This window comes from Thrips palmi, unplaced genomic scaffold, assembly GCF_012932325.1.
Source record: "Thrips palmi isolate BJ-2018 unplaced genomic scaffold, TpBJ-2018v1 HiC_scaffold_16, whole genome shotgun sequence".
Lineage (NCBI taxonomy): Eukaryota > Metazoa > Arthropoda > Insecta > Thysanoptera > Thripidae > Thrips > Thrips palmi.
In genome coordinates this window covers 6,496,623-6,522,498 of record NW_023144625.1, presented here as the reverse complement: position 1 = coordinate 6,522,498, position 25,876 = coordinate 6,496,623, and the positions used below count along the sequence as shown (strand labels likewise).

The following is a 25,876-nucleotide window of genomic DNA, read 5'->3' as shown; positions in this document are numbered from 1 at the left end:
CACTTCGTCCAGAGAGGAAGTCTGTCCGGTCAGGGAGGATGGCGGCACCCAGTATGGTAAGTCTGGTTGAAGCACGGCCGTGCCGGGACGGACGGACCTAAGGAATTTTGTGATTATTATTGTTGTGACTGCACCACCACTGTGAGGTCTAGGAATAAGCTCAGATGTGCATTTTGGTCTCCTTTCTGGAACTTTGAAGGTGCTGCGCAGCGTGCTGCTGCTGTTCGTGGTCGTGATGATCATCACCGCGGCCGTCGGCGCCGGAAGGGGCGGTGGCGGCGGCGGCAGAGGCGGCTTTGGCGGCGTTAGGGGCGGCTCGCTTGGCGGCAAGGGTGGGTCCAGACTGTCCAGACCACGATTCAGTGGCGCTTACATCCCCTACGACTACAGGTCCAAGAAAAAGGGCTAAGCTAGCTAGCCAGCCGCGAGCTCTGGAATTGCTTTCGACTACGTCGTCGTGTTCGAGTCCTTGGGTGTTGAACGTGGACGCGTTTTTATGGTAATAAACGTGCTTTGTCGCCCTGAAACGTTTCGTTAAAGTCCATTTCGGGCGTTTTTCCCTTGTGAAAAATAAAGAATAGAGATTGGAGTTTCAATATTTATTAACATACGATTTTCGTATTTTGCACATAATAATACTCTTCTTGTGGACAAAAAATTAACAATCAAGGTTCGACACTCAGCCTGAAGCGAAGACTAGACTAATACATATTCAAAAATATGGCATGACTACAACCAAGGACGGTCCACTCTGAAATTGTTTTTAAAAAATATCAACATTTTTTGCGAGATGTGAAATTTCATGATTATTGGATCCCGAGAACGTCATTATAAAGCTTTTCTGGTCGAGTTTCAGTGGTTTACTTTCTATGGCAACATCTACACACACATTAAGAAACCGCGTATAGTGAAAGCCTATAATAATATAAGAAGGATCTGCCATTTTAATAAACGTGGCAGCTATTGGCAGTAGTACATCACACAGCGACCAACAAAAGAAATGAACACAGCTGCTCTACAAAGTAAGCTGTACCCGAATGCGCCCGGTGTCGGATGCATACAGGATCCCTGGCAGACTTTTATGTCAAACAAGCAGAAACACTTGTGCTTATTTTTGTGGCGTTGTTGCACAAAGAAAGGTTTTTGATATGCAAACGAATTATTTCCCTCCACGCTTCAAAGCAAAGACAGACAACGTAAAAATATATAGACTTTTTCCTTTATCTAGGCTTTGTATGGAACGCTCCTTCCAGATCTCTCACATTAAGTACACATCTTAATTTTAAATTCATTAAAATACGAACTTTTTAACGTTGGGTCCCTTTGATAGTTAAGACGACAAGAAGCCGATGTGGCTAGAGGGTGTTCGGGGTGGGCTTTTGGTGACTGTACTTACTCGTCCCGGAGGGGACTCGCAGCGACTTGCAGACTCCACCGAACACGTAACGGCAGGGAGTGCCAACTTTACAAAACTTAACACAAAAGGTAATCGTTTCCTCATTTGATTTATTCATTTAAAATTTAGAAGTTTTGTTCAGTTGGCACTCCTTGCACAAGAGATGAGACTACTCTATTTACGTGGTAAAATGCGTCAATGTCTTAGCCTAAAGTAATGCTACTTAACAACTAGCCCTCGCCGCGGACTCGAGGAAAAACTAACATAAAATTACTATCACGTCTGGCAGAATAAAATGATTCCTAGGCGCCTCGCACGGGCTGCCTCTAAGTACGTCTTTTCGACACCGACCGGCGTGTCTACATAGGGTTCGCCTCTTGGAACTCTTACTCACATAAATCAAAACAATCGAGCGAAGCTTGTGCCTGACAAAATTCCGCTCACCTCCTCGCGCGCCCTCATAGAAAACGGTCACGGCAACATTAGCGCGTCAGTACAAAATTGGTGTGTTTCTCGTCAGAAAACGACGACTCTCTCCAACTAGATCGCCCCAGCCAGAAAATTTCCCGCCCAGCCCAGTTGGGTCAGATAATGCGTGGAATCGATGAAAATATGTCCCTAGAAGTTTCCAGCGTAGAGAGGATAAGATCGTCGCGCCTGACCGACAGGCCGGACAGGCCGGACAGGCCGGACTCGACGGAGACGCTTCTGGCTGGGGTCTCGGCAGTGGCGCCACGCCGCCACGCCGCCGCGGGGAATGCTTGGCTGCAGCGCTGCTCTAGTCGATCATGAGCTCGAAGTGCACGGAGCCTTCCCGCAGCGTGTTGTGGCGGCGGTAGTTGATGTTCTTGGCCCACGCGCGGCACTCGACGTTGATCAGGACTTTGGCTGCAACAAAGTCGCCGAGGTCAGTGTGAGAGGCATTTCAAAGCTCCGTCCATCTTGCTCCTCATGAGACAGAGGCTGTTACGTGATAATGTTGACGGGCGAGGTACTTACGCGTGGGGCGCACCAGGTAGATGGCCACGACGGGGCTGAGGTAGCCCTCCTGGTTCTCGTAGGGGAAGTAGTAGCCGGGGATGCCCATCGTGGGGTACATCTGGATCTTGCCGATGTTCTCCTTGTCCGCCGAGTTCTCTCCCTCGCAGGACACCCACACCGTGTTGCGCTGCAAGGAGACGGCCAGGCGGCCGGGTTAGTCGTGAGGGGTCGCAATCGGCGTTCTGACTCTCTCGCACCCCGATTGAACCCCCACGAGTGAGAGAGAGCCACAGCGATGAAAGCAGTGGTCGGCAGACGCGTGGAGGCGCGTGGCGGACACGTCCCCGTCAGCGTACCTCCTTCGGCGGGCGGGTTTGGATGAAGGTCTTGAGGTTGTCGGGCATTTCCGCGGGGAGGTCGTTGGTGTCGTTGTAGTACTCGGGAACCCAGCCGTAGATCTGTGCGACAGAAGCGTATCATAAAGCAGCCGCCCTCTGGGGTTTGCAGTCACCTGGAAAGCCACGAGACGAACCTTGTTGAGCTTGACGAAGACGCAGGGCGACGACCGGCTGTAGCCGTAGGAGGTGGCTCCCTGGCACATGCCCCAGTTGTCCATGTTCATAGCGCACACCTTGCCCTTGGGGGCGGGGTTGCTGGCGTCGCACTGCACCTGGTTACGGCCGCCGCCTGGCAGCGAAGACTGGTTCTTGTACGCTGTAACAAGGCGGAGGCGAGAATGAGGAGCCTGGCGGAGCCTGGTCCATTCGGGGTTCATTCATTTCATTCATTTCGTTGCTTTCATTCGCTCGTCTGTTTGGAACCCCGCCTGATGCGTTATTCATCGGCGAGGCCTTGACGACGGCCTCCTGTCAGCAGCGCCGAGCCGCGTGGTCGCATCCACCCCCTACACTATCACATTTCCATGACGCGCCACCCCCGCCCCGGCGGCGGCCCGGCGGCGGCCGGGCCGCGATTCCGGACAGTTGTTTCGTCGCGCTGTCTCTCTCGCACCCTCTCGGGAAGTCTCACGAGTGCGACAGAGCGACGAACGACTCTTCGGGATCAGCGTGCAGGGTGGCTTCACAACCCCCACCGGGACACCACCGCGCCGGGCCACCACAGGGCACGGCCCTCGAGCCTCGCGCGCAGGGCTCAGCAACGGGGCTAAACCGGGGCCCGCACGGGGTCAAGGCGACCGTGCGCCTGGACTCGAGCACGGCCCAGTGCACTGGCATGCCGGGACGGCCGAGGAAGCTCGTCCGAGTGACGAGTGTGACGTAACCACGTAACGGAAGGGGTGGTTCACGCCACCGTGTTCTCGTCGACGTCACGAACGAACGGCAGCCCTCGCGGCGGACCTGCCGCCCGGCCGGTGCTGCCGCCACGCCGGCCGGTGCCGGCTGATGGTGCATGCCGCGTAGGCCGGCCGGTAGGCCGGTAGGCACAGCCAGCCATGCGTTCGCGGCGTGCAGGCCGGCGGGGCGGGCGGCGCGGGGAGTCTCGGTATTTTCCAGTTCAGTCCGGTTGGCCGTGTGGGGCGTGGCGGGGCGCGGAGGTGGCGCGGCGGGGCGGGGTGGGCGCGGAGGGGCGCCGCGCTCCTTTGCCCTGAACCTATCGACTGGCCAGCCCGGCCGGCCCGGCCAGCCGCACGGCTCAGCTGGGGGCCGCCGGCGTCCCTAGCAACGTCCGCGGCAACGCGGGGCGGCGCCGCGGACGCCGGCTGGGCCCGCCACCCTCGCCCTCACTTACGTTTCAGGAAGTCTTCGATGCGGTCCGTCCAGACCTTGACGTTGGTCTCGTTCTTGGCCACGTACCAGATGAGGGAGCCCTCCTTCTCCACGTCATGGGAGATGGGGCGGAAGCCGAGTCCTGGAGGATGCGACACACTGTTAGAAAAAGGGACAAGGTGCGCGCCTCGGTCGGGCCGAGGGCCGGGCTGGACCGAGCAGAGCCGAGCGGAGCCTCACCTGGACTCGAGCCGATCAAGGAGTAGTCCTGGGTGAAGTAGGGCACCTTGGGGTCGATGGTGTGGAGCATGCCCTTCATGCAGATGGCGAAGAAGGCGGCCAGCACGATGTAGAAGATGGTGTAGAACACGGCCAGCCCGCCTGCACAGGAGATTACACAAACTTAGCTCTTTATGGCGACCATATCTCACGTGTGGGTGTGGGTGTTATCAGTTTGCACTCGGCGGCTTTTACGGAAATCGGCGGAGCCTGCAGAGAGGCCCTAATTGGCGGAGGGGGAGGGGGAGGCCCGTAAGGCGCCGTAAGGTAAACGCAGCGAGGATGACGTCAAGCGGGAAGGACGGAAGGGCGAAGCGCGACGCATGGCTAAGAATACGCCAGTAGGGCGCCACCGCCGCGCGCCGCCCCGGGCCGCCCCGGGCAGCAGAGCCAGCAGCACGCGGTCGAAACCGCCATTTAGGTCTCCCACCGCGCGGGCCACTGCGGGCTCCGACCACACCATGTCAAGATAGCCACTCGCCGTGCATCGCGCGTACGCGGGGCGGGGCGGGTGGCCAATTTCAACCAGGACGGCTTTATAAAGGCCGCGGCCACCGCACGGTCGTCCCGAAATGGGCCGTGCGTCGAGGGGTTGCGCTGCCATGCACTGCCAACCCGCAGTGCGGGCCTGTAGGCCATGGACGCGGACAGGCGAGTGCGCAGTGCGGCGCAGTGGCACGCACCCTCCGGCCGTACCGATGCACCGATGCTTTCGCAGCGCGGGCAGGGCGGGGCCGGTCCGGCCAAATCGGAGTTCGCTTCGGCCGTGGGCATCACGGACGCAGCGAAGCAGCGGCGCGCTGACGGCCGCAGAACAGGCCGGCATCTCCGTGGCGATAACGCTGAGCCAGCGCCGCCACTACTCTGCGAAAACGCGACGCGGCGCGCAGCCTGCGGGCTGCAGTGGGGGAGAGCCAGGAGAGCAAGCTCTTGCACGCATTGCAGGCAACGCTGATTCACGCTCCACGTGGTGACCGTGACGCACCGGGACGCGGTCGTCGCGTCGGCGGTGCGCGGGGCAGTGCCGGCAGTGCCGGCCGCGGTGACGGTGACGAAATCGGCCAAGCGCGAAACTTTGACCGAGTTTTGGCGCGCAGCGTGGCGGCCGCTGTGGATGTAAACTGTTGCCCGCGCGGGGCCCGGGCGGGGCCTGTGCCTCGGCCAGCTTGTTTTCGGACGGCGGGGCTGCGCATCAAAGCGCCAGCGCTCATTCCGAACCGAGTGCCACTCTGTCTCTCTGCTTCGGGGCGCGCCACGGGTGCGAGAGAGACAGAGTTCAGGGGCAGCGAGCAAAAACGCCGCCGTCGAGGTCGGCGCGCGAGAGCGCGAGGGTGCGAGGGACACGGTCAATCGGTGGGGCGCGCTCTCATCGTGTTCATGGCATCGTGTCTCTGGCGGGGCTGCAGGGCGCGGCGGGACCCGGTCGATGCCGTCCCCGACAGGCCGGCACGCCGACGGCACGCCGACAGGGACAGGCCACCGCCCTCGAGGGCCAACGCGCCGCACCGCACAGTGGGCCAGAAGACCGGTTGAGCGGCCAAAATTCGAGACGCGTTTTAAGCTCCAGAGTCGCTAAATGGGACTCGAACCGAAAGTGCGACCCCACCAATGGATAGCTCTTCGAACAAGGAATCCATTGGTTCGGTTGGTTGGTGTCCCATTTAGCGACTCTGGGGCTCAAAACGCGTCTCGAATTTTGGCCGCTCCACTGGTCTTCTGGCCCACTGTGCGCCGCTGGCCCTGGCGGGTATAAGCCAACCGCGTGCAGCCTTGCCGGCGGGACTGCACACCACTGCACACTCTGCCTGTATCCTGCCCTGCAGCCCGGCAACAGATTCTGCACATCGCGGTCGTCTCTGTCTCTCTCGCACCCCTACGGCCCTACGGCCCTACGGCCCTACGGCCCTACGGAACGGCTTATGAGTGCAAGAGAGGCAGAGCGACGTGCGGAATCGGGCAGCTGCCCATCTCGTCGCGTCACTGCTGCATCATCGTCACGTCAGCTCATTCGACGCAGCGACGCGGCGACCGTGACGGACGGAAGCGCAAAAAATAAAACGCGAAACGCGCGCCAATCTAGTGTGTCGATCCGCCGTGCCGGCCGTGCTGTGCGGGTGAACCTGAGCCTCCCTTTGGGCTACGCTGGCTACGCTATCGGCCGGCCATTGTTCCTCAGTTCCACCGATAAACTCCAGCAGGTGGCGGCCGTGGAGAAGAAGGAAAACGCCCCATGAGTGCGACGGAGGCAGGCACGGCAGCGCGGCGGGGCAGGGCGGGGCGGGGCAGAGCGACAATCGAGCCTCCTTTAACGAGTGCGTCGTCCTGTAGGTCCTGCCGGCGCCGCGCGCGCCGCGTGTCACCCAGACGGCCAGACGGATGCACCTTGATGGGCTGCTTGATGGCGGCGAGCAAACAGCGCGCGCAACGAGCAGGCGACGCGCCACGTCCTGCGTGCCATTCGTTGCGTCGCGTTACGTGCCGTGCCGCCGTCACCGTCCTCGACCGCCGGCCGCCCCGTCCGGAAGTTGGTTGCCATGGCTACCGACCGACCAGCACGCGTGGAGCAGCCCGCAGCAGACGACAGCGCTGAGCAGACGACAAGCAACAGGCGCCAGTGCGGCGGGTGGGAAGGGGGTGGGCGCACCCTTCCAGCCCCCAGTTCAATCAACCGCCGCCCTGGCCTGTCCTGGCCGGCCATGCTGGCCTATACTCAGCGGCGTAGCTCGGCCGCCCTCCTCACCCCGCCGCCAAACAAGAAGCCAGAGTTGCCACTTTTCGGGCACGCCGATTATTTCCGAATCGGCGCGCAAGAGAGTGCGAAGCTACGCGACTGTACAGCACTGCACGGTGTTTCGTCGCTCCGTCTCTTTTGCACCTATCACGGACCGGCCATCCATGAGTGAGTGTGTGTGTGAGAGAGAGAGAGAGAGAGAGAGAGAGAGAGAGAGAGAGAGAGAGAGAGAGAGAGAGATGACAGCGGTGCGGACTCATTGAACCTGCCGTGGGGCAGCGCCAAGGCAGCAAGGGGGTGCGCGGTGCTGCGGCGGTGCCCGCCCCACGCGTTACACGGCGTCACAGCGTTACTTTCGGCGGCCACGTTGGGCCTCTGCCACGGCGGAGGGCGTGGCTGGCCATTTTGGTTTCGAAACAAGAAGGCGGGCCCGTAGCCCCCGTGCCGCCTGTTTACAATCAGGGCGGGGAAGTGCCACCCCGCACGCCCGGGTTCGAACCCCGCCACCGGCGGGCGTCTTTTCGGCGCATCGACCAGACGATGTAGTCTATCCAAGCTCGTAAAACATTCTGATTGCCTCTACGCGCGGATGTTGTGTAAACCAGGGCCGAGATGATACTTTGTGTGGGTACGCTCGAGAGCCGCAGACACTGTACACATAATCCGCGGAGCGGAGATAAGGCGATTTAACGCTGCGCCGAGAATGCCGAGAACACACGGGTACCGCGAGAGCACGGAGGCGAGGGCGACAAAACGCTGTGCGAAAAAAAGAGTACGAATCACGAGGCCAGCGTTGCAATTGTCGAAAACTAGCGCGGGACGAGCGGCAAAGCGGGCAAAGCGCCGGCCAGTGTGGCGTGCCGCGATTGGGCTCTGGAGGCTCCAGCAGGCAAAGCGCCGGCCAGTGTGGCGTGCCGCGATTGGGCTCTGGAGGCTCCAGCAGGCAAAGCGCCGGCCAGTGTGGCGTGCCGCGATTGGGCTCTGGAGGCTCCAGCAGGCAAAGCGCCGGCCAGTGTGGCGTGCCGCGATTGGGCTCTGGAGGCTCCAGCAGGCAAAGCGCCGGCCAGTGTGGCGTGCCGTGATTGGGCTCTGGAGGCTCCAGCCGAGTCCAGGACGCGGTCCATAGAGCCTCGGCATGACCAGCAGGGCAGGCAAACTGGTTGGACCAGCGCCGGTCAGCCGGCACGCACGCGGCACGCACGCGGCACGCAGGCCAAGGGCACGGGCACGGGCTCGGCGGAGGGGCGGGGAGAGGGGGCAGGCGATGAGCTAGGCGCCGTAGGCCGTAGGCACCTGTCGAGCCATACCGAAGCGTCGTGTCGTCGCTCTGTCTCCGTCGCGCCCCTGCAGGCCTTCAGGACGTCGCCTGAGTGCGACGGAGACAGAACGACGGTATCCGTCCGCAGGGAGGCTTCCTCCGGCCCGACAAGGAGGCGTTGTCGGCGGTATCGACGGAGATGCGAAAAAGCCGGGAAAAGCTTTTCCGGCGACGCGATCGATACACTGGTAGGCTGTCCGCGGCGGCGCGGCGCGGGCTTATCAGGCCAGCGGGCGGGCCTCCTTGTTCTGCTCCGACGTTTCCGCCGTTCTGACACGACAACAAAGCCGCGGCCTGAACCTCATGAACCTCAACGTCCGCGTCAACACAATGGCACACCTACGGACGGACAGCGGCAGGGGGAAGGTTTTAAGGTTTAAGGATGGACGTTCAACGGCGGGCGCCTTTCGGCAGCCGCGGCGCAGGATGAGCTTTGCAAATGTAACACGTGCACACTGCAGACGCCTCGTGCAAGTTCTAGCAAGCCGAAAAGTGCACTATCTCCTCCGTACTGGCGCGCCGTAGGGGCGCGAGAGAGACAGAGCGACGAGCCACGGCGGCTGCGAACCGACAACCTGCCGAGTAGTTTTTCGCAGAGCCGCGGGCGGGGCGCTCGTTACTACGTGTCGGGCACGTGGCGGACTCAGTCGGGCGTGCGCCTCTCCGTGCGACGCCGCCCCGCCCCGCCCCGCCCCGCCCCGCCCCGCCCCGCCCCACCCCGCCCCGCCCCGCCCCGCCCCGCCCCGCCCCGCCGCGCCGCACTGCCGCCGCATACCGAGTGACCTCGACCAGCACGCGGCCGTCCAGGCCGTCCAGTAGCCACGCGGCCGGCGCGGCCAGCGCGGCCAGCACAGCACACCGGCCCGGAGGAGCACTGTGCTTCTGTTTGAATGGCCGCAGTGTCCCCGACGGTCCCCGGCGGTGCCCGACTCCCGACCGGTCCACTGTGGGCTAGAAGACGGGTGGAGGCGGCCAAAACTCCAGCTCCAGAGTCACTAAATTGGTCCCGAACCGAACGTGTGACCCCACCAATGGATTCCTCGTTCGGAGAGCAATTCATTGGTGGGGTCACACGTTCAGTTCAAGTCCTGTTTGGCGACTCTGGAGCTCAAAACGCGTCTGGAGTTTTGGCCGCCTCCACCGGTCTTCTGGCCCACTGTGCGGTCGGCCCTAACAGTGTGGCCCGGCCGGCGAGGCGTCCTTCCGCGCCTCCTGCACGCCACGCACGGCCCGACCTCGAACCAGCGGCCACACAAGGCTCCTCGTCGACCCTGGGGGAGATGGAGGGAGGAGAGAGGAGACGGCAGCGGCAGGTGGAACGGCGCGGAGCGGAGCGCCCGCGGACGGCGGGGTAGGCAGCCACGGCGCGCATCTGCGTCCGGCGGGCCTGCCTACTCGCAAGGCGCTCCATTACCATTACCACTAAGGGACAGACCACACATGATCGTATGCCATTTCGGGCCCGACACATGCTCGCCTGCACTGCAAAACGAGACATGGCCGTCCTTACTAAGGTGACACTGCCGCCAACGGCCCACAACGGCCGGCCTGCCGATTCCCAAGGATCGTTTCTTCGTTTGTCGCTCTGTCTCTGTTGCCCTCATGGGGCGTGCCGTAGGGGAGTGAGAGAGACAACCGTTTTAGAGGGCCGGTTTTGGCGCGTTCCTCGCCAGTCCCCGCTGACGTGGTCGCCGTCATTTTCTCTCCATCAGGCGCGACTTTTCGTCCACTCTGATCGCCTCCCTTCGTGACCCACCGAAAGAACGAGAACGGTCGCAGGGCCCATGGTGGCCCAGGGCGGCGACTCACAGTGGGCCAGAAGCCGGTGGAGGCGGCCAAAACTCTAGACGCGTTTTGAGCTCCAGAGTCGCTAAATGGGACTCGAAGCGAACGTGTGACCCCACCAATGGATTGTTCTCCGAACGAGGAATCCATTGGTGGGGTCACACGTTCGCTTCGAGTCCCATTTAGTGAGTCTGGAGCTCAAAACGCGTCTAGAGTTTCGGCCGCCTCCACCGGCTTCTGGCCCACTGTGCGACTGGCGGCCAAAGCCGTGAACCCGGACCCCCTTTCCGGCCAAGAAGGCCAACACGGCACGCCGCCGCGGCATTCCCTTAAGCGCAAGATAATGCCCGAAGAATTCCAGACAAGCGCCACGGACACTACGGCGCGCCACCCGCAAGCCGGCCATTAGTCGCTGCAGGGGGTCTGTCTGTCTCTCTCTTTCTCGTGGGGCGTCCCTGGTGGGTGCGAGAGAGGCAGCCTTCCGGGCGAGCGAGCTGCAGGGCCATGAGGGCACAGGGTGGCGCGGGTACCGACTGACCTGGCAGCCTGGCCGGCCACCCTAAGGGCCGCCCGGCCGGCCTAGCGGCCTAGCCTCGCTCCAGGCGAATCAATAGGGCTCGCCCTTTGCCCACCTTCGGCCCTGCGGCCCTCTGGCCGGCCGGGCTAATTCAAGGCCCGGACAGGTGGAGACACACTGCGTGACGCTCGGCGTGACGTCATCCTCCCCTCACACCGCTGTCAGTGCGTTCGTGTGTCTCCAGATGCCCACATACACACAGCCGGCGCCGTGACGTCACCAACTTATCAGTGTGTCAGTGTGTCTGCCTGTCTGTGTGTGTGCGGAAAGGCGGCCGCCCCGGCACGATAAGCGTGATAAGGCGGCATGTGAAACCTTATCGCTGTGCCCTGCCTGCTGGGCCGGCAGCCTCGGCCACCCCGGCGTGTTATACGACACCGCCTTGACAGCGACAGCAGCGACAGCAGCGACAGCGCATGAGACGAGACGCACAGAGACAGCCGGCAGTCGGTCAGTCAGTCGGTGTCCGCTGGCAGCGGGCTGGGAAACCAATTTCCAGGCCCGTCCGGGTCCAGGACCACAGCCCCCGCGAAGGCCAGAGCCGGGTGCCGGCCCGACACTGCCTCCCGAGGAAAGCCACAGCTGTCTTTGAGACGGGCGGGACGGGACGCGACGCGCGCCGCAAGACAGGAACCAAAATAACCGCGGCGGCGCTGGCGCCCTCTGGGCGCGCTGGCGCGCTGCGAGTGTGCTGAGCCGGTCGTCGCGGAGGGCCTCTTCGGGGTTCTCGGCGAGCGGCTCCGGCGAGGCCGCGACAGTGTCTTTAATGAGCCAGGTTAATGAGCGCGGCCGGGTCGCCTTCGTGTTGGTAAATGGCGTGTCGTGTAGCCAGTGTAACCAGGCCGGCGAGGCGGCGAGCTGTCAGCGCTCACCGCCCTCGCGACACTACTCACCCCAGGACGCGCACGTCCTGCCGAAGATCTCATTGGTGCTGGGGTTGTAGATGCCCAGCCGCAGCGCGTCCCACCGGCTCAGCTCCTCGGGCTTCCGGTAGGGCAGCTCGTACGTGCCGTTGCCTTCGTCTCCATGTCTAGGTCTCCGTCGGCCACGTCCCGCTGCGCAAACAGGGAAGTCACTCCACCTGTCGACGGCTACCTGGAGCGCCTAGTGTCGCCTAGTGTACTGAGGAACACGTGCCGCGCACACTGCCGGGCACACTGTACACACCTAGGCAGAGCTGTGCCACGCGAGCCTTGACGGCGGGGCGGCTGAGGTGCAGCACGCGACGCACCACACACCACACGGCTCCAACGAGCGTCGACGACTACACCGACCGTCCGCCGAGTCCGAGTCCGCGCGAGCGACGCGACGCGCCGGCGGCGGGGCGGGGCGGGGCGGGGCGCGGGGCGGCCCGGCAAAGGCATCGCGGTGAGGGGCAGCGCGGGGGGCGGGGCGCGGCGGCGCTGGCAGCTCTCAAGGAGCGGCGTGGGGGCGTGGGGCGTGGGCGTGCGGCGCGGGCGGGGCACCCGGTGCGAAGCGCGAAGCCTGGCCCCGCCCTTCCCTCCGCCCCTCGACGCCCCCAGCCCCGGTTCGGAAAATAGCCAGGGACGCGTTCCAAGTCGGAGGGCCGCGCGGTGCGACGTCCGCGACGTCCGGCCTAGAGTCCGGCCCGCGGGCCTGGCGCTGGCGGCCTGGTCGGGGAAGTGCCAGTGCCGGTGCAGTGTGGTGGCGCGGACGCCTCGGACGCAGCGCGGCACACGGCACGCCATCCACGTCCAGGAGGCTCATTCCAAACACTGCTTTCGTTGCTGTCTCTCCTACTCTTCACACGATAGCAATTTGGAGTTTAGTAATTCAATTGTTTTTATTGTATTTTGAAAGTTGAATTATTAAACATAGAAAAGACTAAATTTCACTGAATATTCCTTATGTGGCCTTAAATTGCAACATTCTCAATATAACTATCAAGTCTGGCTCCAAATTTTTCAAGACGGAGCTTTACTTTAGTCGAAATATGACTGCTGACTCGAATAGAAGCAAATCTAGGTGAAAATCATTAACGGGTTTGGTCTCTTTTGGACTCGTAAACTTAAATATCTCCCAAAGTATTTAGTTAACCGTATTGGCACTTGGCAGGTGAAAAGAGAACATAATGATGAGTCTTTGGTGAAATTTTGAGCACTTTTGGTGATGACGTCAAATTGTCTAGAAACATTTTTTTATTTTTAACGACAAAAAAATTTTTGAAAAAAAAATTTTTTTCACCAAAAATTTTTTTGACTCAAAAGGTATAGGTATACCAAGTTTGGTCCAAATCCATGAGGTGTTGGCAAATGGCTTGCCCTTTAGGTCTGGAATCTGCCGACAGCGCCACGAGAGCAGCAGAGTGGCGCTGGCGGCTCGCCCCAAGCTTAGGTGGGGTGGCTCGTCAGCCCCTCCGGCCTGTGATACCCCCCTCCCTGCGCCAAAATCCATTTGGATTGAGACGCTCCCAACTTCGCGTGGCATGACCACGCATTTCGAATGTTCTGACAGGTTTGAATTGGTGGTCGTAGACTACACTACCCTGACACGAGACGAGTCAGTCTCACGATCTTTCAATGGAAAATTGGCTCATTTGCTCCAGTTTCGAACCGAACGTCTGTTCTATCCTGCCTTCCCCTTTGCAAATTCCAGCTCTTATATGACCCATGTGAAGTGAGTGAAAGGGGGATAAAATGATAACTGAAAATAGCTATATTTAACAAAGATATAAACTTTAATATACAGGTTTCATTTGAAAATTACCACTGTGTACATCCAAGCCAGCAAAAAGAATCATGGCTGGCACACAGAAAAGTGTGTTCCCAGCTCAAACAAAAGAGGGAATAAAATTGTTGGACAAATCAAAACAGAGTACGCATTAAAACAGTTTTAAGTTCCTTAGAGGAATTTGAGATAAAACAGTTTGGTGTGCAAGAACCAAATTCATTATTATTATTAATATAGACTATTCGAAGGAATAATAGATCAGATCTGATCCTCAACTTATATGCAACAAATATGATTACAATAAAATATATCAAGATGTAAATCTGAAAGCAAGGGCGCATTTTTCTCTAGGCATAAATAAATACATTCAACCAAAATAATACAGATATGAAATACACATGATTCAATGGATTCGTACATTAACTATGTATTTAACAACAAGTCTCAAAGACTGAACAATAGTCTCATGCAAGAATTTTTTTCCTTTAGTTCCAATACTATAAATCTTTAGTGAGCAACCAATTGGTATCATACATTTTGCTATTGATGGTATATGCCACTGGTTTAAAAGTAGAGATGCTGGTAAATCATAAATGATTCCCCAACTTAATGAAGGAATGAATTATAAAGATCAGTCAAATGCACAGCCTCAACCTCAGCTTTTCTTATATTCGATCCTTTCCACCTTAACTTCATCTCCTACAAGCTGGTAAACATATGTCACTACAGTTGAACTCTGAATGTCCATGAGCACAAAGGAAGGTGTGACCATTCTGAAAAGAATAACATGTGGATTACATCAAAATTCAGCCTAGAATCAATAATGCAAAATTAATCAAGAAAATACAAAGTCCCTTAACAAATGTGCTCAAAGAAAACTTACGTATCAAGAGGATTGTAAGCCCCAGTGGCAGAGCCAGGGTTGATGTAAAATTTGCTTTCATGTTCATAAGCTTCAAACTTGTGAGTGTGACCCGAAATTAAAATATCAACATCTAATTGACGCTGGACAAGAGATAAGGACTCTGGATCACCCCATGGCACAACTTGATGGCCATGAGAAAGGCCAATGCGGAATTGACCTACAGTTACAACCTTCTGTTCAGGATAATTCAAATTCTGCCAATGAAAAGAATTGATATGTTATTAATAATTTATAGAGTCAAACGTTTTACAACAAACCTAATGGGATTTGTCTTACCTCATCGAAATCACCTCTTACTACATGGACATCGTTGGCAAGTGTTTTGAGGTAATCGTATGACTCTTTCGTGCATAGATTTCCTGTGCACAGGATGTGCTGGATACGTCCAGGCACCAGCAATTTCTTGAATTTGGCAGGTAAACTGCTACAACGGTGAGGTATGTGCAAATCACCCAACACTAAAACCAACTGCAACAAAACCAGCAAATAGCATGAAATAAGATATAGGCAGACTTACATCACAGAGAAATTACCATTGAAGATCAAGTTCTAACAGGAAATACTGTTGGGAATTATGAGATGAGACTACAGGCCGGATAACATTAGTACGGACACACTCATTTCGATTTCACAGTATTAATGCACCTCGCTTAACGAAATGTCAAAGGGCCGTTCTGAGACATTTGTAGGTTATGGAAGATTTTTACGTAATAATCGCATATGACAAGTACGCGAACCATCAGAAACGGGGCCACAACATCACCATATTCTTACCATTGCTACGGGCTGTAAGACGACAGACGGTGACACCTGAATCACATAAAATCCACAACGTAAATACGGTTCGAAAGAACGTCAAAGGGTGTCGGTTTGCTGAGATCAAAATCCATGGAGTATCAACGGAATAGTTCGCTCGAACGCCGCTACACTAGCGCCCACTACCAACCTACGCAACGAACACAAGCCATCTAAGCTGCAATGGACGTTCAATTGACCCTGAGACATTAGATGAATTAAAGCCAGTTAAAAGCAGTTTTTAAAAATAAAATTTTATTGACTGTACGATATATAATTCAGTGCTTTTAACGTATCAGTTTTTTTCTCTTAGGTGTGCTGAGTCTGGGAGAAGTGGGAGGGGATCCGACCGCGTGCGAGTTGCGAGTTCCCACTCTTCCCATCACCACCCTGTCCGTGCACTTGCCTCTTCTCTTCTGCAAGGTCGTCTGGCACAGCACATCTTCGACCGCGGCATATTCCTCAATCAATCAAAATGTTCTCCCGTCTTGTGAAACCACAATCTGTCGCGGGCATCGCCAAGAGCGCCCAGAATTTCAGCACCAGCAGCCAGGTAAGACATTTACCTCTTGCCAGTGCGTAAATTTCGTGGATATTATTTGCCAATCCAACGTCACGTATAACCTTTCCGGGTTAAACGGATGGCTGAATGTTTCAGCCTCACGGAACTTTCTTTATTTCTTTTTGGGACTAAAATCCCGACTCTTAAGTCCGTTTTCGTTCATTGGTTTCATCGGATGCTGTCGCATTCTGTATCTGTTATTCGTCTGTACGTAGATAACAGTCTGGGTTCGGTCGAGATTGCATCTCAATATCACTCAGTAGAGGTTTCCATTTCAACCTTATCACAATTTAGTAAGTTCATGGTCATAGGGTTTGTACCATGGCCTTAGGGCATTTCTGTTTGATCGGCCTTGAATGAGCTCTTGTGAGGTGTGTATTTTTAATTCAATGTTTTTGCCCAGTGTCACATGATGAGAAATGGAATGAATGGATGGATGAATGAATGAATGATTCAGTGGGTGGTTGAATGGCAGACTCACCCAAGGGAAAAGCCAAACGCAAATTTAAAAGACTCCATATTTCAAATCTTCATTTTGAAAAGGGCTAATTTAAATCCTCTCTTTCCAGAATAATGTTAAAGTTGCTGTTCTGGGAGCAGCTGGTGGCATTGGTCAGCCCTTGGCTCTCCTGCTGAAGAACTCCCCCCTTGTCACAGAGCTCTCTCTGTTCGACATTGTGCACACTCCTGGAGTTGCCGCCGACCTTAGCCACATTAACACCCACTCCAAAGTCCGTGCTGGCAATGGACCAGAGCAGCTCAAGGTGAGTACCGCAGTACTGCTGACTCATGATCAGCTTATAATTTTATAATATAACTGCCAAATCACAGTGCTGTGGTTACAGTGTCATGCTCAAAACCTCTGCTTTTACTCTAGGAATCTCTCAAGGGAATGGAGGTTGTCATCATCCCAGCTGGTGTGCCCCGCAAGCCTGGCATGACCCGTGATGACCTGTTCAACACCAATGCCTCAATTGTGCGTGACTTGGCTCAGGCTTGTGCTGAAGTGTGCCCCAAGGCTCTCATTGGAATCATCTCAAACCCTGTAAGTATGCCATCTTATCTAGAGGCATTTGATTCAACACTGTAAGAACTCTAACAGTTTTCTCTAATTGAAAATTTGTACCCTAGGTCAACAGCACCGTCCCCATCGCCTCTGAGGTGTTCCAGAAGGCTGGGGTGTATGACCCCAACAGGATTTTTGGTGTCACAACTCTGGACATTGTCCGTGCTAATGCCTTCATCGGAGAGGCTAAGGGCCTGAACCCAACCCAGGTCAATGTTCCTGTCATCGGTGGACACTCAGGAGTCACCATCATTCCTCTTATCTCCCAGTGCAAGCCAGCAGTTGATTTCCCCAAGGACCAGCTGAAGGCTCTTACCGAGAGGATACAGGTGAAGCATCTTGATTCTTTTTACCATGCTAATTGCCGAAATGAGCAATTTGTAATGGCTGGTTTTGTCTTTGTCTATTTGTAGGAGGCTGGCACAGAGGTCGTCAAGGCCAAGGCTGGTGCAGGTTCTGCCACTCTGTCCATGGCCTTTGCTGGTGCTCGCTTTGCCTTCTCTCTCTGCCGTGCCATCATGGGAGAATCCAATGTTGTTGAGTGCTCATATGTGCGATCCAATGTTACTGATGCCAAGTACTTCTCAACCCCTATCCTTCTGGGAGTAAGTAAAAATTTGTCAAATAACTTTCCTCCTATTTGTTATTGACTTGCAAGACATTTCATGGTTCTGATTTTTATTTATAGCCCAACGGAGTGCAGAAGAACCTTGGTCTTGGCAACCTGAGCCCCTTTGAGCAGGAGCTGCTGAAGGCTGCCATTCCTGAGCTCAAGAAGAACATCCAGAAGGGAGAGGACTTCGTTAACAAGAAGTAATTTATTACAGCAAGAAAATCCTGTTAAATTGACCCAAACTGCTGAAAAATGGTTTGTGAACACTAAACCAATAAAAACCAATTTCAGTAGGCTGGAGGGAATTGAAGTAACTAGTCAGCAGGGTGATGGTTAGCTTCTAGAGCTAGCCTGCCAGCCAGCCAAAATACGCGTGTAGGACCTAAGCTGGTAGATTCAGTGGGCAGACCTTTCTGGGCAGCCTCATATTTGCTGTTGTCTGCATTTTATACTGTTGTCAATCCAATTAGATTCTCATTCCTTGAGGCTATGACCATTTTCAGTTTGATACCTGTATTATGTATATATGAACCATGTTTTACTGAATTAATACTCCTCTGTACTGGTTATTTTCATTAAATGAATCTGTTTTAGTTTGCCAGGTTTTAAATTAAACTGATCATTATTACATAATCATTTATTTACCTTGTTGAGACATTAAGCCAGGAAATAATCACAATGGCAAATCAGTCATTACAATTTGAAGCCCATTTCATTCACCCACTTCAGTCCTTCCACAGTTGTGACAGAGGGCTTGTACTCTAATCCAATCCACCCAGTATAATTAATCTTTTTCAAGAGCGAAAACACATAAGAATAATCAATCTCCCCACCAGTATTGGGTTCTCCACGCAAGGGAACTTGGGCTACTTGTACATGTCCGATAAGTCCGGCGGCCGCTAGTGACTCAATGTTGGAGGTCAAGTTGCCATGCAACTGCTGGAGATGAAAAACGTCCAACATGATTTTCAGATTTGGACTGTTGATTTTCTTGATGAGATCCACTGCAGCAACATAGCTTGACATATAATAGTTGGGCACGGACCGTTGGTTGATAGGCTCAATTAAACCAATAATTTCCTCCCTTTCGAAAACCTTTGTTGCCCAACGAATATTTTTCTCGTACGCTTCATGGTGTGAAGAGGTAGGGTTCTGCACAGCTCCAGACATCACATGAATCAGCTTACAGTCAAGGGCCTTTGCATAGTCCACCGCTCTCGTAACACTGGATTGGAATGATGCCTCTTGTCCTGGAATTGCAGCAAATCCCAGTTCTCCTTTGCTTGGGTCGCCAACAAATACATTGATGAGCACTTGCTTCAAACCAGCATCTTCTTTGGCTTTAACAAGTTCCTCTACAGTATGAATGTACGGAAAACCAACCTCCACAGCTTGAAAACCTGCCTTCTTAGCCAAATTATAACGCTCCAATAGATTGGGGCTTTCAGTGAACATAAAATTCAGGTTGGCACAAAACTTGAGAGAAGACATCTTGCACAGTTTGGGCGCCAGTGCTGAGGATACTGAGGACAACATCTGCTGTTTGCTCGGTTGTATCTTATCACTCTTATCAGCACACCCTCATAAAAATAAAGTTTGAAAATAGATGAATTGATCCCACCAATAAGGTGTTAGGATCTGGGGATCAGGTTGACTTAAATGGTTTTCTAAGAACAGTAATAATTAAAACAATAAAGAAAAAATATTGGCCCTAACGAGTTTAACACCTCCTATCCAACAAATCACAAGTTCACTAGACAATCACTTCTGTCACAAAAGTTCTATTGTTATCACTTAAGGAACTTTTTGCACAGCCTGTCCTTGACCATTAGTTTGACTACTGCAGTTGAAACCGTTTCCAGTCCCATTGGCTGTGCCAGGTGGATGGGAGTTTGCTTGCACCCCAACAGTTGACTCTTCAGCCTGCTTCTGGAGTAGCCGGGTTCGGCGCCTGGTGTAGTGTTGCCACAAAAGAATCTGTTGGTCGTCTATGAATTTGGTGCATTGAGAGCTTACAACCTCCCGGCGAAAATGTTCATATTGCAACAAGTCCAGGAAGTATAAGCACATGGGATACCTGACAGCAATAAAAAGACATATTGTAAACACTGTACGGACAGTTATTCATGACTTATCACAGCTCAATAATTGCTAAACATATCATTTACATAATAGAAAGATATAAGCTTAGAAACTTAATTTAGAAAAAGAATGCACTATAATACTCCATATAAACGGTTTTGTTCTTTAATAAAAGATTAGAGGACTGAATTACAAAAAATACTGCATAAAAATGGATAACATCACATTGTCTCAGTGTCAGCATGATCAAGTTGGACTATTACTTTTTTTCCATTTTTCAAACAAATTTCTTCCTTTGCTGGCGCTTTTTCTCCGGAGTTCTTGCTGACTATCTGTTCAACTTGGATTGCCACAGTACTTTCACAAGACTTATCTTCAACATTAAAAAACTTCTCACTTTTGTTATTAGACACCTCAACATCATACCCCAGCAAACTGTTGTTGGATTTAACTTTTCTCTTCAGTGAAATAGTTTCTGTTTTATTTGACAATTCAGGTTTATCTGATTTGGAATCCGACGACCCACATTGTTCATTGTCAATTATCACCACATCCTTGTTTCCTTTGGATTGAGATTTAACTTTAGGTAATGTGATAGGATTGCCTGCAGTATCAACAACACTGACTTTTGAAGTAGAGGATAGAACAGTTGGGTTGAACTTCAAAATGTCCGCAGAAACATTATACACAGCTGAGAGACATTCTTTCTCCAGTTTCTTCATTTTACTTTGTTGCGACAGTGCATTGGCGACTTCTGATTCACTGACAAACACCACATCTTCTTCATCTGACACAACTTCGGCCTTAACAGTAGTCACAGCAGCCTCAGTGGGCAAAGAGGAATCATTTTTATTTTCATTCGATTCTTTCTTTGAAGTGGAACAGTCAGGTTTAGGTCCATTCTTGGGAGCTGATGATGCCTGTTTCAAAAGCGCTCGAATTGCACGGGCACGCATCTCTAATTCAAGAATTTCTAATAAAGTTTTCCCCTCATTGCCTTCATTTTGCTTCTCTTGAATATTATAGTGACTATGTCCATCATCTTTCAAATTTTTTTGCATCTTGCCAGAGATTTCTTTATTCTTTTTCTCCAAATCCTCCTCTTCACTCAGAAAATCTCCCAATTCTTTTGGTGAAAGCCCAATGTGAAGCATGTCCGGGTCATCGTCCACTTTATCTGGATCAGGTTTAATTGTCTTTTCATTAATATCTAACTCCATCTGTTTTTCAGGCTCACTATCACTGCTAGGATAAGATTCACCACTGCTACTACTACTGCTGCTACTGCTGCTGCTGCTGACGGACTTCAGATTCTTGTCAAAATTGTCATCTTCCAGGTCTGGAGCATAAGGTTTCCCTTCTAGAATTTTAATAATGTGTCTTTCTGACATGCTATTTAACTGTTCCAGACACTGTGCTTTCAGGTCATCCAACTTAATTTCTTTCAAGATAGGTGGTAGCATAGATTGAATCTTATCCTTTCTTAGAATGTCAAACATCTGTTCAATCATTTCTGCTCGATCTGATAAGTAGTGACCAACAGGATACAGTTCTCTATCCAGTTCAAGATCTCCTTCAGAACCATCTACAGAGTGCTCACTGCTGCTTTCTTTCCTTGACCTCTTCTTGTGCTTGGATTGACTTCGAATCCCACTTTTGGCTTTCATGTTGGATGGGATCTTTGTTATTCAAAATGATTACTCAGTCTGCCTCACAGTATCAGTACACTGCGATGAACGATAATACAAACTCTGTTGGGAAATGACTGCAATATGAAATCCCAAATGTATAAGAATTTAATAGCACAAAATGAAAGCATACTTTGCTTTGTTTATATGGAGTAAATTGTGCATTCTGGCCCATCAAACAATAAATTCGACAGGAGTGAACATCAAACTCTGAATTCCTATCACAAATTTTTCAGAAACAATTCACAACAAAAAAAACGAAACAAAAATACTCACTTTAAATATCTGGCATATTCTGGCTCTTTCCAGTATAAAAGGTATTTCAAATAATTAATAAACGCCTGATCTTTGAAATATCCTCTTTGAGCTAAAACTGAAACGACAAACAGAAATTAAAACATGATTGTGAAAATAAATTATTAAAAAACGCCTTGCAAGTTCATGTTACGGACTCACAGTTCAAATAATTAGGGTTGGCTAAGCACTGTACAAATTCCAACTCTACTTGGAAGCGGAGACGCTGTTTGTCTTCTGTTTCTGGCACCTCACCTAAAGGCAGAAGGTAAAAGTTAATCGATAAAAGAAATAACAGAAAAGAAACGGGGCCTTAAGACGCGCGTAACAAGGACGGTCAGTTATCAATACACAAGACAGTAAGCCAAAAGAGGATTGAGTTATGGGACGACAAAAAAATAAAAATACAGGTTAGAGAACCCAGGGAGGCGCTTTTGGTAGGATGATATGGTCTCGTTCTGAGATTCCTCTTAAGAGTCTTAAAGCAAACGGTTGAGCTTGGCAGGATTAAAAACTGCACAGAGGGTGGGAAATCACTTTAAAGGGGGATTGAAAGAGGTGGACTTTTAAATGGGTCGACTGACAGTGCTGACTTGACTTACCATCGTCAAAACCTCCAGTGTAACGTTTCAGATATCGCCCCGACATAGAGAAAGGCGGCAGCCGTTTCCTCTCTTCAGACAAGTGGAGTTACCGTCATTGGCGTCTAGTACCAGCGAATTTCATAACTTTCAGGAGCGATTGGCGTTGCCGATGAACTGCGTTGGCGTTGTTACTTTCACCGAAGCATTATTTGCAGTACAGCGGGGAGGGGAGGAGGGGAAGAAGGAGGAGAACCAATAACAACAGCAACAACAACAACATTGACCCCTCGCGCGAGGCTATGGATCCGTAATCCGTCTGCAACTGTTTGTAAACTGTTAACCACCTGTAATTCCCTGTAATCTGTAAAGCCTGCATGAAAGTAATGTTCTTTCCCCGAAATTAAGATGATGTCCATCAAGCTGAACCCTCAGGAACTGCGAAACAGTGATGGAATTCAGAAAGTTTGTGAGAAAATCGCTTCTGAGGAGGTATTGACATCGGCACGTCACACGTAATTCTATTTTAAATCCTTACTTCGGACATGATTAAGATCGAATTTCGTTTTGTAGGAAAATGTCGAGAAACAGTTGGAAACTTTGCTTGCTAGACAGTGTCATTTGGAGGCAAAACTTCGAAGTGTCACCAAAGCACTACCTAACCTTCAGATAGTGAAGACTGATGCCCAACAGCTCTCCCAGATGATTGCACACACCTCGACTTTGGCCGAAAACGTTAGCGCTAAAGTTCGCAAGCTCGATGACGCAAGGGTAAGTTGTAGGGCTTCATTTATGGACTGGTGCCATAGCTGCATTAGGACCTAAACTTCTTCTCCTCTTCTAGAGCCGTGTTTCAGAGTGCCAGCAACGTGTTCATGATCTCCTGGATCTTCAACTCTGCAGTGAAGGCGTCAAGTTAGCTCTGCAAGAGGAAGACTATGAAAAAGGAGCTGCACATGTTCATCGGTTTCTTTCGATGGACCAAACTCTTTTGCGACAGACAGCTGATGACGTTCAACAAGGTATCCTCACATGTTTGGGTTGTGTAACATACCTTCAATTGTAGACTTGTTACTAAACTCAAAGTAATATTTTATCTACTTTCTAGATTGCACAGCTGTCACGAATTCATTCTCCTTGCTTCACAAGGCTGCTGAACTGCTACAGACCGAAGTTACATCTCGATTTGATGAAGCAGTCAGAGCTGATGATCTGGCATCAGTTGAAAGATTCTTTAAAATATTTCCTTTACTTGGACTCCAGGATCAGGGTTTGAGTAAATTCTCAATATTTCTGTGTTCCAAAGTAAGTGCAGGCTCCACAGATAATCTTATCTTATCTAATTTTGTAAAAGGAAAAAAAAAATGTTTCTTGTGACGCATGCTTTACACTTGTTCACAGCTTCAAGAAACAGCTCGAAAGAACTTAAAATCAGCTCTTGAGACAAGATCTGCAGACAAAAGAGCAAGTGTAATCTATGCAGATACGTTGACTCTTCTATTTGAGGGAATTGCTAGAATAATAGAAATCCATCAACCTCTAATTGAAAGCTATTATGGTGGGCTGGTTACCTTCTTTCAACTTTTTCTGTTTTTTCCACTCCTAAAATAAGATATCCTGTTAAATTTTTGTTTTAAATGCAGGACCAGGTCGTTTATTAACTGTGGTCAACGCATTGCAAGAAGAGTGTGATCGCCAGAGTAAACTTGTTATGAATGAGTTTCGTAAGCATAGGCAATTGGATTCAGCTCTTGCACAAATTGCAGATTGGTTAAGAAATGCCAGCAGCTCTGCAAGTAGTAGTAACTTAAGTGGGGCAGCCACAGCTCAACAAAACCGCACCGATCCCAAAAACCTTGACCTTTTATTGGGTGAACTGACAATAATGCATGCACGTGCAGAAATGTATGTCCGTTTTATTAGGCGTAGAGTGCAAGTAAGTATTATTTGCTTCCTCTTGTTGAGTTGATTTCAGTATGCACATTTGTTTACGGATTAATTACTCTTCTTCAGAATGATGTTGAAGTCGGGGTTCCAGCAGAAATAACTCGAGAACTTCTAATGGATAAGTTAGAGACAATGCTACGCAGTTCTGGTCTTTGTCATTCTATGCAGGCTCTACTGGGCAATTATCTCCAGCTGGAACACTATTTCATGGCTGAAAGTGTGAAGAAAGCTGTTTCTATGGATCAGTTGGAAGATAATCTTCAAATTCAGCAAACATCTAGCATGGTTGATGATGTATTTTTCATTGTGAGGAAATGCATTAGGTATGTGAGCTGGTAACTTTGCTAATACAGTATTCTAGCAAAAGTTGTGTCCATGCATTCTGAAGGATAAAAATAAAAACCACTTTTATTTCCAGGAGAGCAATATCAAGTTCTAGTTTGGATGGTGTGTGTGCTGTATTGAATAATGCATGCAGCCTCTTGGAGGCAGACTATTGTTCAGTTCTTCGCAGCCAGTTACGCCAAGGATACATGTCTGGGTACTTAGATTTAACTCAGGCCTATAATGCTCTTCAAAGCTCTTTGCAGCAAGGAAGGTTGCAGGCTTCTGACTCTGAAAAGGCTCGCCTCAAATTTTTGGTTAGCTAAAGGACTTAATAATAATTACTGTATGTTTCATGGGTTCTTATGTCTCTCCTGTATTATTTTTAAAAATCAATATGTTTTTAGGCATACCTTAACAATGCTGACGTAAGCACTGAGTATATTGCCACTCTTCGCTTGAGCTTAGGAGAGGAAATGGCTGCAGCCCTGCCTGGCATGACTGACAGAGACAGAGCAAAACTGGAGAGTTGTTTAAGTGGTATGGGAGGAGTCACTGCTTCCCTCCGTGCTCTTGTTGAATATGGTATGAGTCAATTATCTGCAAGTGCCATAAAACCACGGGTGAGCCCGTGGGTAGACGCCTTCCTAAACGTCAGCCACATTCTTACAGAGGTATGCATTGTATGATTACTTTCTATGTTTCATTTTACTTTATTTACCGTATGTGTATTTATTAAATCTTCATTGTGTTCTTCAGGAGGAGTTTTCTGGTTATGAGGCTAATGAACCATTTGTTCGCAACTTGGTGGCAAATTTGGATTCTCTTCTTTCGTCCTTTAAACCAAGCTTGACTCCAACTAATTATGATACATTGGTCAGCATTCTTGCCACTGAAGTTACTCACCAAATGGAAAAAGTAATTGCAAAGTCATCATTCAATAGGGTGAGTTGCTCTCCACATTAAAATTATGTTTGTACTCTCATGCAAATATTTGTTTCAAACCAACTATTAATTTTTTCAGCTTGGAGGATTAGTTTTAGACAAAGAAGTAAGAGTTCTTGTTGGGTACCTGACAAATGCTACATCATGGTCTATAAGAGATAAGTTTGCCCGTCTTACACAAATTGCCACTGTCTTGAATCTGGAGAGAGCATCTGAAATATCTGATTATTGGAGCAGTGAGCCAGGAGCAATAGCATGGCGCTTGACATCAGCTGAAATTCGACACTTTATGACTCTAAGGTAAATATTCTTTGATATGCAGGATGGCCAGGACATAAATAGAATTTTCATGTTTATTGTGTATTTGTTTACAGAACTGATTTTCGAAGTGAAGATATCAAGAGAATAAAATTATAATGATCGATACAGAAGCAAATAACAATAATTTGTTAATTTAAAATGAGATGGCAGGGTTTAAGACTAGTGGACCAAATATACAATAATAGCAGGTTTTAAAATTTGTATATCATTCATATATCATCAGACTGCTTACTTCAAACAGTATTCTG

At 51.3% G+C, this 25,876-nt stretch overlaps 7 protein-coding genes across 7 annotated transcripts; 2 read left to right on the top strand and 5 right to left on the bottom strand.

The window, feature by feature from the left end:
* Nucleotides 1–584: 584 nt before the first annotated feature.
* Nucleotides 585–13,555, bottom strand: LOC117642948 (sodium/potassium-transporting ATPase subunit beta-2-like). Its single transcript, XM_034381585.1, has 8 exons — nucleotides 13,522–13,555; nucleotides 11,688–11,849; nucleotides 4,345–4,485; nucleotides 4,127–4,246; nucleotides 2,910–3,091; nucleotides 2,734–2,835; nucleotides 2,396–2,564; nucleotides 585–2,284 (listed from the first exon to the last, which is right to left on the bottom strand). The coding sequence occupies exons 1-8, from the start codon at nucleotides 13,553–13,555 to the stop codon at nucleotides 2,175–2,177; spliced, it is 1,020 nt and encodes a 339-aa protein (XP_034237476.1). The 3' UTR covers nucleotides 585–2,174.
* LOC117643155 (vacuolar protein sorting-associated protein 29) lies at nucleotides 13,474–15,344 on the bottom strand. The gene is made up of 4 exons (XM_034381869.1): nucleotides 15,185–15,344; nucleotides 14,687–14,878; nucleotides 14,369–14,604; nucleotides 13,474–14,258 (listed from the first exon to the last, which is right to left on the bottom strand). Exons 1-4 carry the CDS (start codon nucleotides 15,185–15,187, stop codon nucleotides 14,141–14,143), a joined length of 549 nt encoding a protein of 182 aa, XP_034237760.1. The 5' UTR covers nucleotides 15,188–15,344; the 3' UTR covers nucleotides 13,474–14,140.
* A 228-nt stretch (nucleotides 15,345–15,572) lies between these two features.
* LOC117643149 (malate dehydrogenase, mitochondrial) lies at nucleotides 15,573–18,039 on the top strand. The gene is made up of 6 exons (XM_034381861.1): nucleotides 15,573–15,758; nucleotides 16,337–16,531; nucleotides 16,645–16,812; nucleotides 16,899–17,162; nucleotides 17,247–17,438; nucleotides 17,522–18,039. Exons 1-6 carry the CDS (start codon nucleotides 15,681–15,683, stop codon nucleotides 17,648–17,650), a joined length of 1,026 nt encoding a protein of 341 aa, XP_034237752.1. The 5' UTR covers nucleotides 15,573–15,680; the 3' UTR covers nucleotides 17,651–18,039.
* A 29-nt stretch (nucleotides 18,040–18,068) lies between these two features.
* Nucleotides 18,069–19,017, bottom strand: LOC117643151 (putative hydroxypyruvate isomerase). The gene has a single exon (XM_034381862.1). The coding sequence runs from the start codon at nucleotides 18,980–18,982 to the stop codon at nucleotides 18,140–18,142; it is 843 nt and encodes a 280-aa protein (XP_034237753.1). The 5' UTR covers nucleotides 18,983–19,017; the 3' UTR covers nucleotides 18,069–18,139.
* An 89-nt stretch (nucleotides 19,018–19,106) lies between these two features.
* On the bottom strand, nucleotides 19,107–22,322 carry LOC117643156 (mediator of RNA polymerase II transcription subunit 31-A). Its single transcript, XM_034381870.1, has 4 exons — nucleotides 22,113–22,322; nucleotides 21,673–21,765; nucleotides 21,493–21,589; nucleotides 19,107–19,523 (listed from the first exon to the last, which is right to left on the bottom strand). The coding sequence occupies exons 1-4, from the start codon at nucleotides 22,156–22,158 to the stop codon at nucleotides 19,241–19,243; spliced, it is 519 nt and encodes a 172-aa protein (XP_034237761.1). The 5' UTR covers nucleotides 22,159–22,322; the 3' UTR covers nucleotides 19,107–19,240.
* On the bottom strand, nucleotides 19,530–21,216 carry LOC117643126 (suppressor protein SRP40-like; the record flags this gene model as incomplete). Its single annotated transcript, XM_034381813.1, has 1 exon — nucleotides 19,530–21,216. A coding segment is annotated over one exon (1,467 nt), but the record flags the coding sequence as incomplete, so codon positions are not given.
* Nucleotides 22,323–22,499: 177 nt separating the features above from the next.
* Nucleotides 22,500–25,825, top strand: LOC117643146 (conserved oligomeric Golgi complex subunit 4). The gene is made up of 12 exons (XM_034381855.1): nucleotides 22,500–22,583; nucleotides 22,665–22,862; nucleotides 22,936–23,113; nucleotides 23,200–23,396; nucleotides 23,493–23,649; nucleotides 23,735–24,027; nucleotides 24,105–24,361; nucleotides 24,457–24,679; nucleotides 24,770–25,036; nucleotides 25,122–25,307; nucleotides 25,387–25,607; nucleotides 25,682–25,825. The coding sequence occupies exons 1-12, from the start codon at nucleotides 22,500–22,502 to the stop codon at nucleotides 25,722–25,724; spliced, it is 2,304 nt and encodes a 767-aa protein (XP_034237746.1). The 3' UTR covers nucleotides 25,725–25,825.
* Nucleotides 25,826–25,876: the final 51 nt, after the last annotated feature.

Bases quoted from the DNA above. Each gene is read 5' to 3' on its own strand.
- LOC117643151 (XM_034381862.1), bottom strand. From the start codon at position 18,982: ATGTTGTCCTCAGTATCCTCAGCACTGGCGCCCAAACTGTGCAAGATG.
- LOC117642948 (XM_034381585.1), bottom strand. From the start codon at position 13,555: ATGATTCTTTTTGCTGGCTTGGATGTACACAGTG. The intron at 2,836-2,909 runs GTTCGTCTCGTG...TCTGTCGCACAG, and splicing joins TCTTCGTCAAGCTCAACAAG to ATCTACGGCTGGGTTCCCGA. The intron at 2,285-2,395 runs GTAAGTACCTCG...ACTTTGTTGCAG, and splicing joins CTACCTGGTGCGCCCCACGC to CCAAAGTCCTGATCAACGTC.
- LOC117643155 (XM_034381869.1), bottom strand. The intron at 14,605-14,686 runs GTAAGACAAATC...TTTCATTGGCAG, and splicing joins TAAGAGGTGATTTCGATGAG to AATTTGAATTATCCTGAACA. The intron at 14,259-14,368 runs GTAAGTTTTCTT...TATTCTTTTCAG, and splicing joins GCTTACAATCCTCTTGATAC to AATGGTCACACCTTCCTTTG.
- LOC117643156 (XM_034381870.1), bottom strand. From the start codon at position 22,158: ATGTCGGGGCGATATCTGAAACGTTACACTGGAGGTTTTGACGATG. The intron at 21,590-21,672 runs GTGAGTCCGTAA...TTGTCGTTTCAG, and splicing joins CAACCCTAATTATTTGAACT to TTTTAGCTCAAAGAGGATAT. The intron at 19,524-21,492 runs GTGAGTATTTTT...TATTGCTGTCAG, and splicing joins GAATATGCCAGATATTTAAA to GTATCCCATGTGCTTATACT.
- LOC117643149 (XM_034381861.1), top strand. From the start codon at position 15,681: ATGTTCTCCCGTCTTGTGAAACCACAATCTGTCGCGGGCATCGCCAAG. The intron at 15,759-16,336 runs GTAAGACATTTA...CTCTCTTTCCAG, and splicing joins ATTTCAGCACCAGCAGCCAG to AATAATGTTAAAGTTGCTGT. The intron at 16,813-16,898 runs GTAAGTATGCCA...TTTGTACCCTAG, and splicing joins TTGGAATCATCTCAAACCCT to GTCAACAGCACCGTCCCCAT.
- LOC117643146 (XM_034381855.1), top strand. From the start codon at position 22,500: ATGATGTCCATCAAGCTGAACCCTCAGGAACTGCGAAACAGTGATGGA. The intron at 24,362-24,456 runs GTATGTGAGCTG...TTTTATTTCCAG, and splicing joins ATTGTGAGGAAATGCATTAG to GAGAGCAATATCAAGTTCTA. The intron at 25,037-25,121 runs GTATGCATTGTA...TGTGTTCTTCAG, and splicing joins TCAGCCACATTCTTACAGAG to GAGGAGTTTTCTGGTTATGA.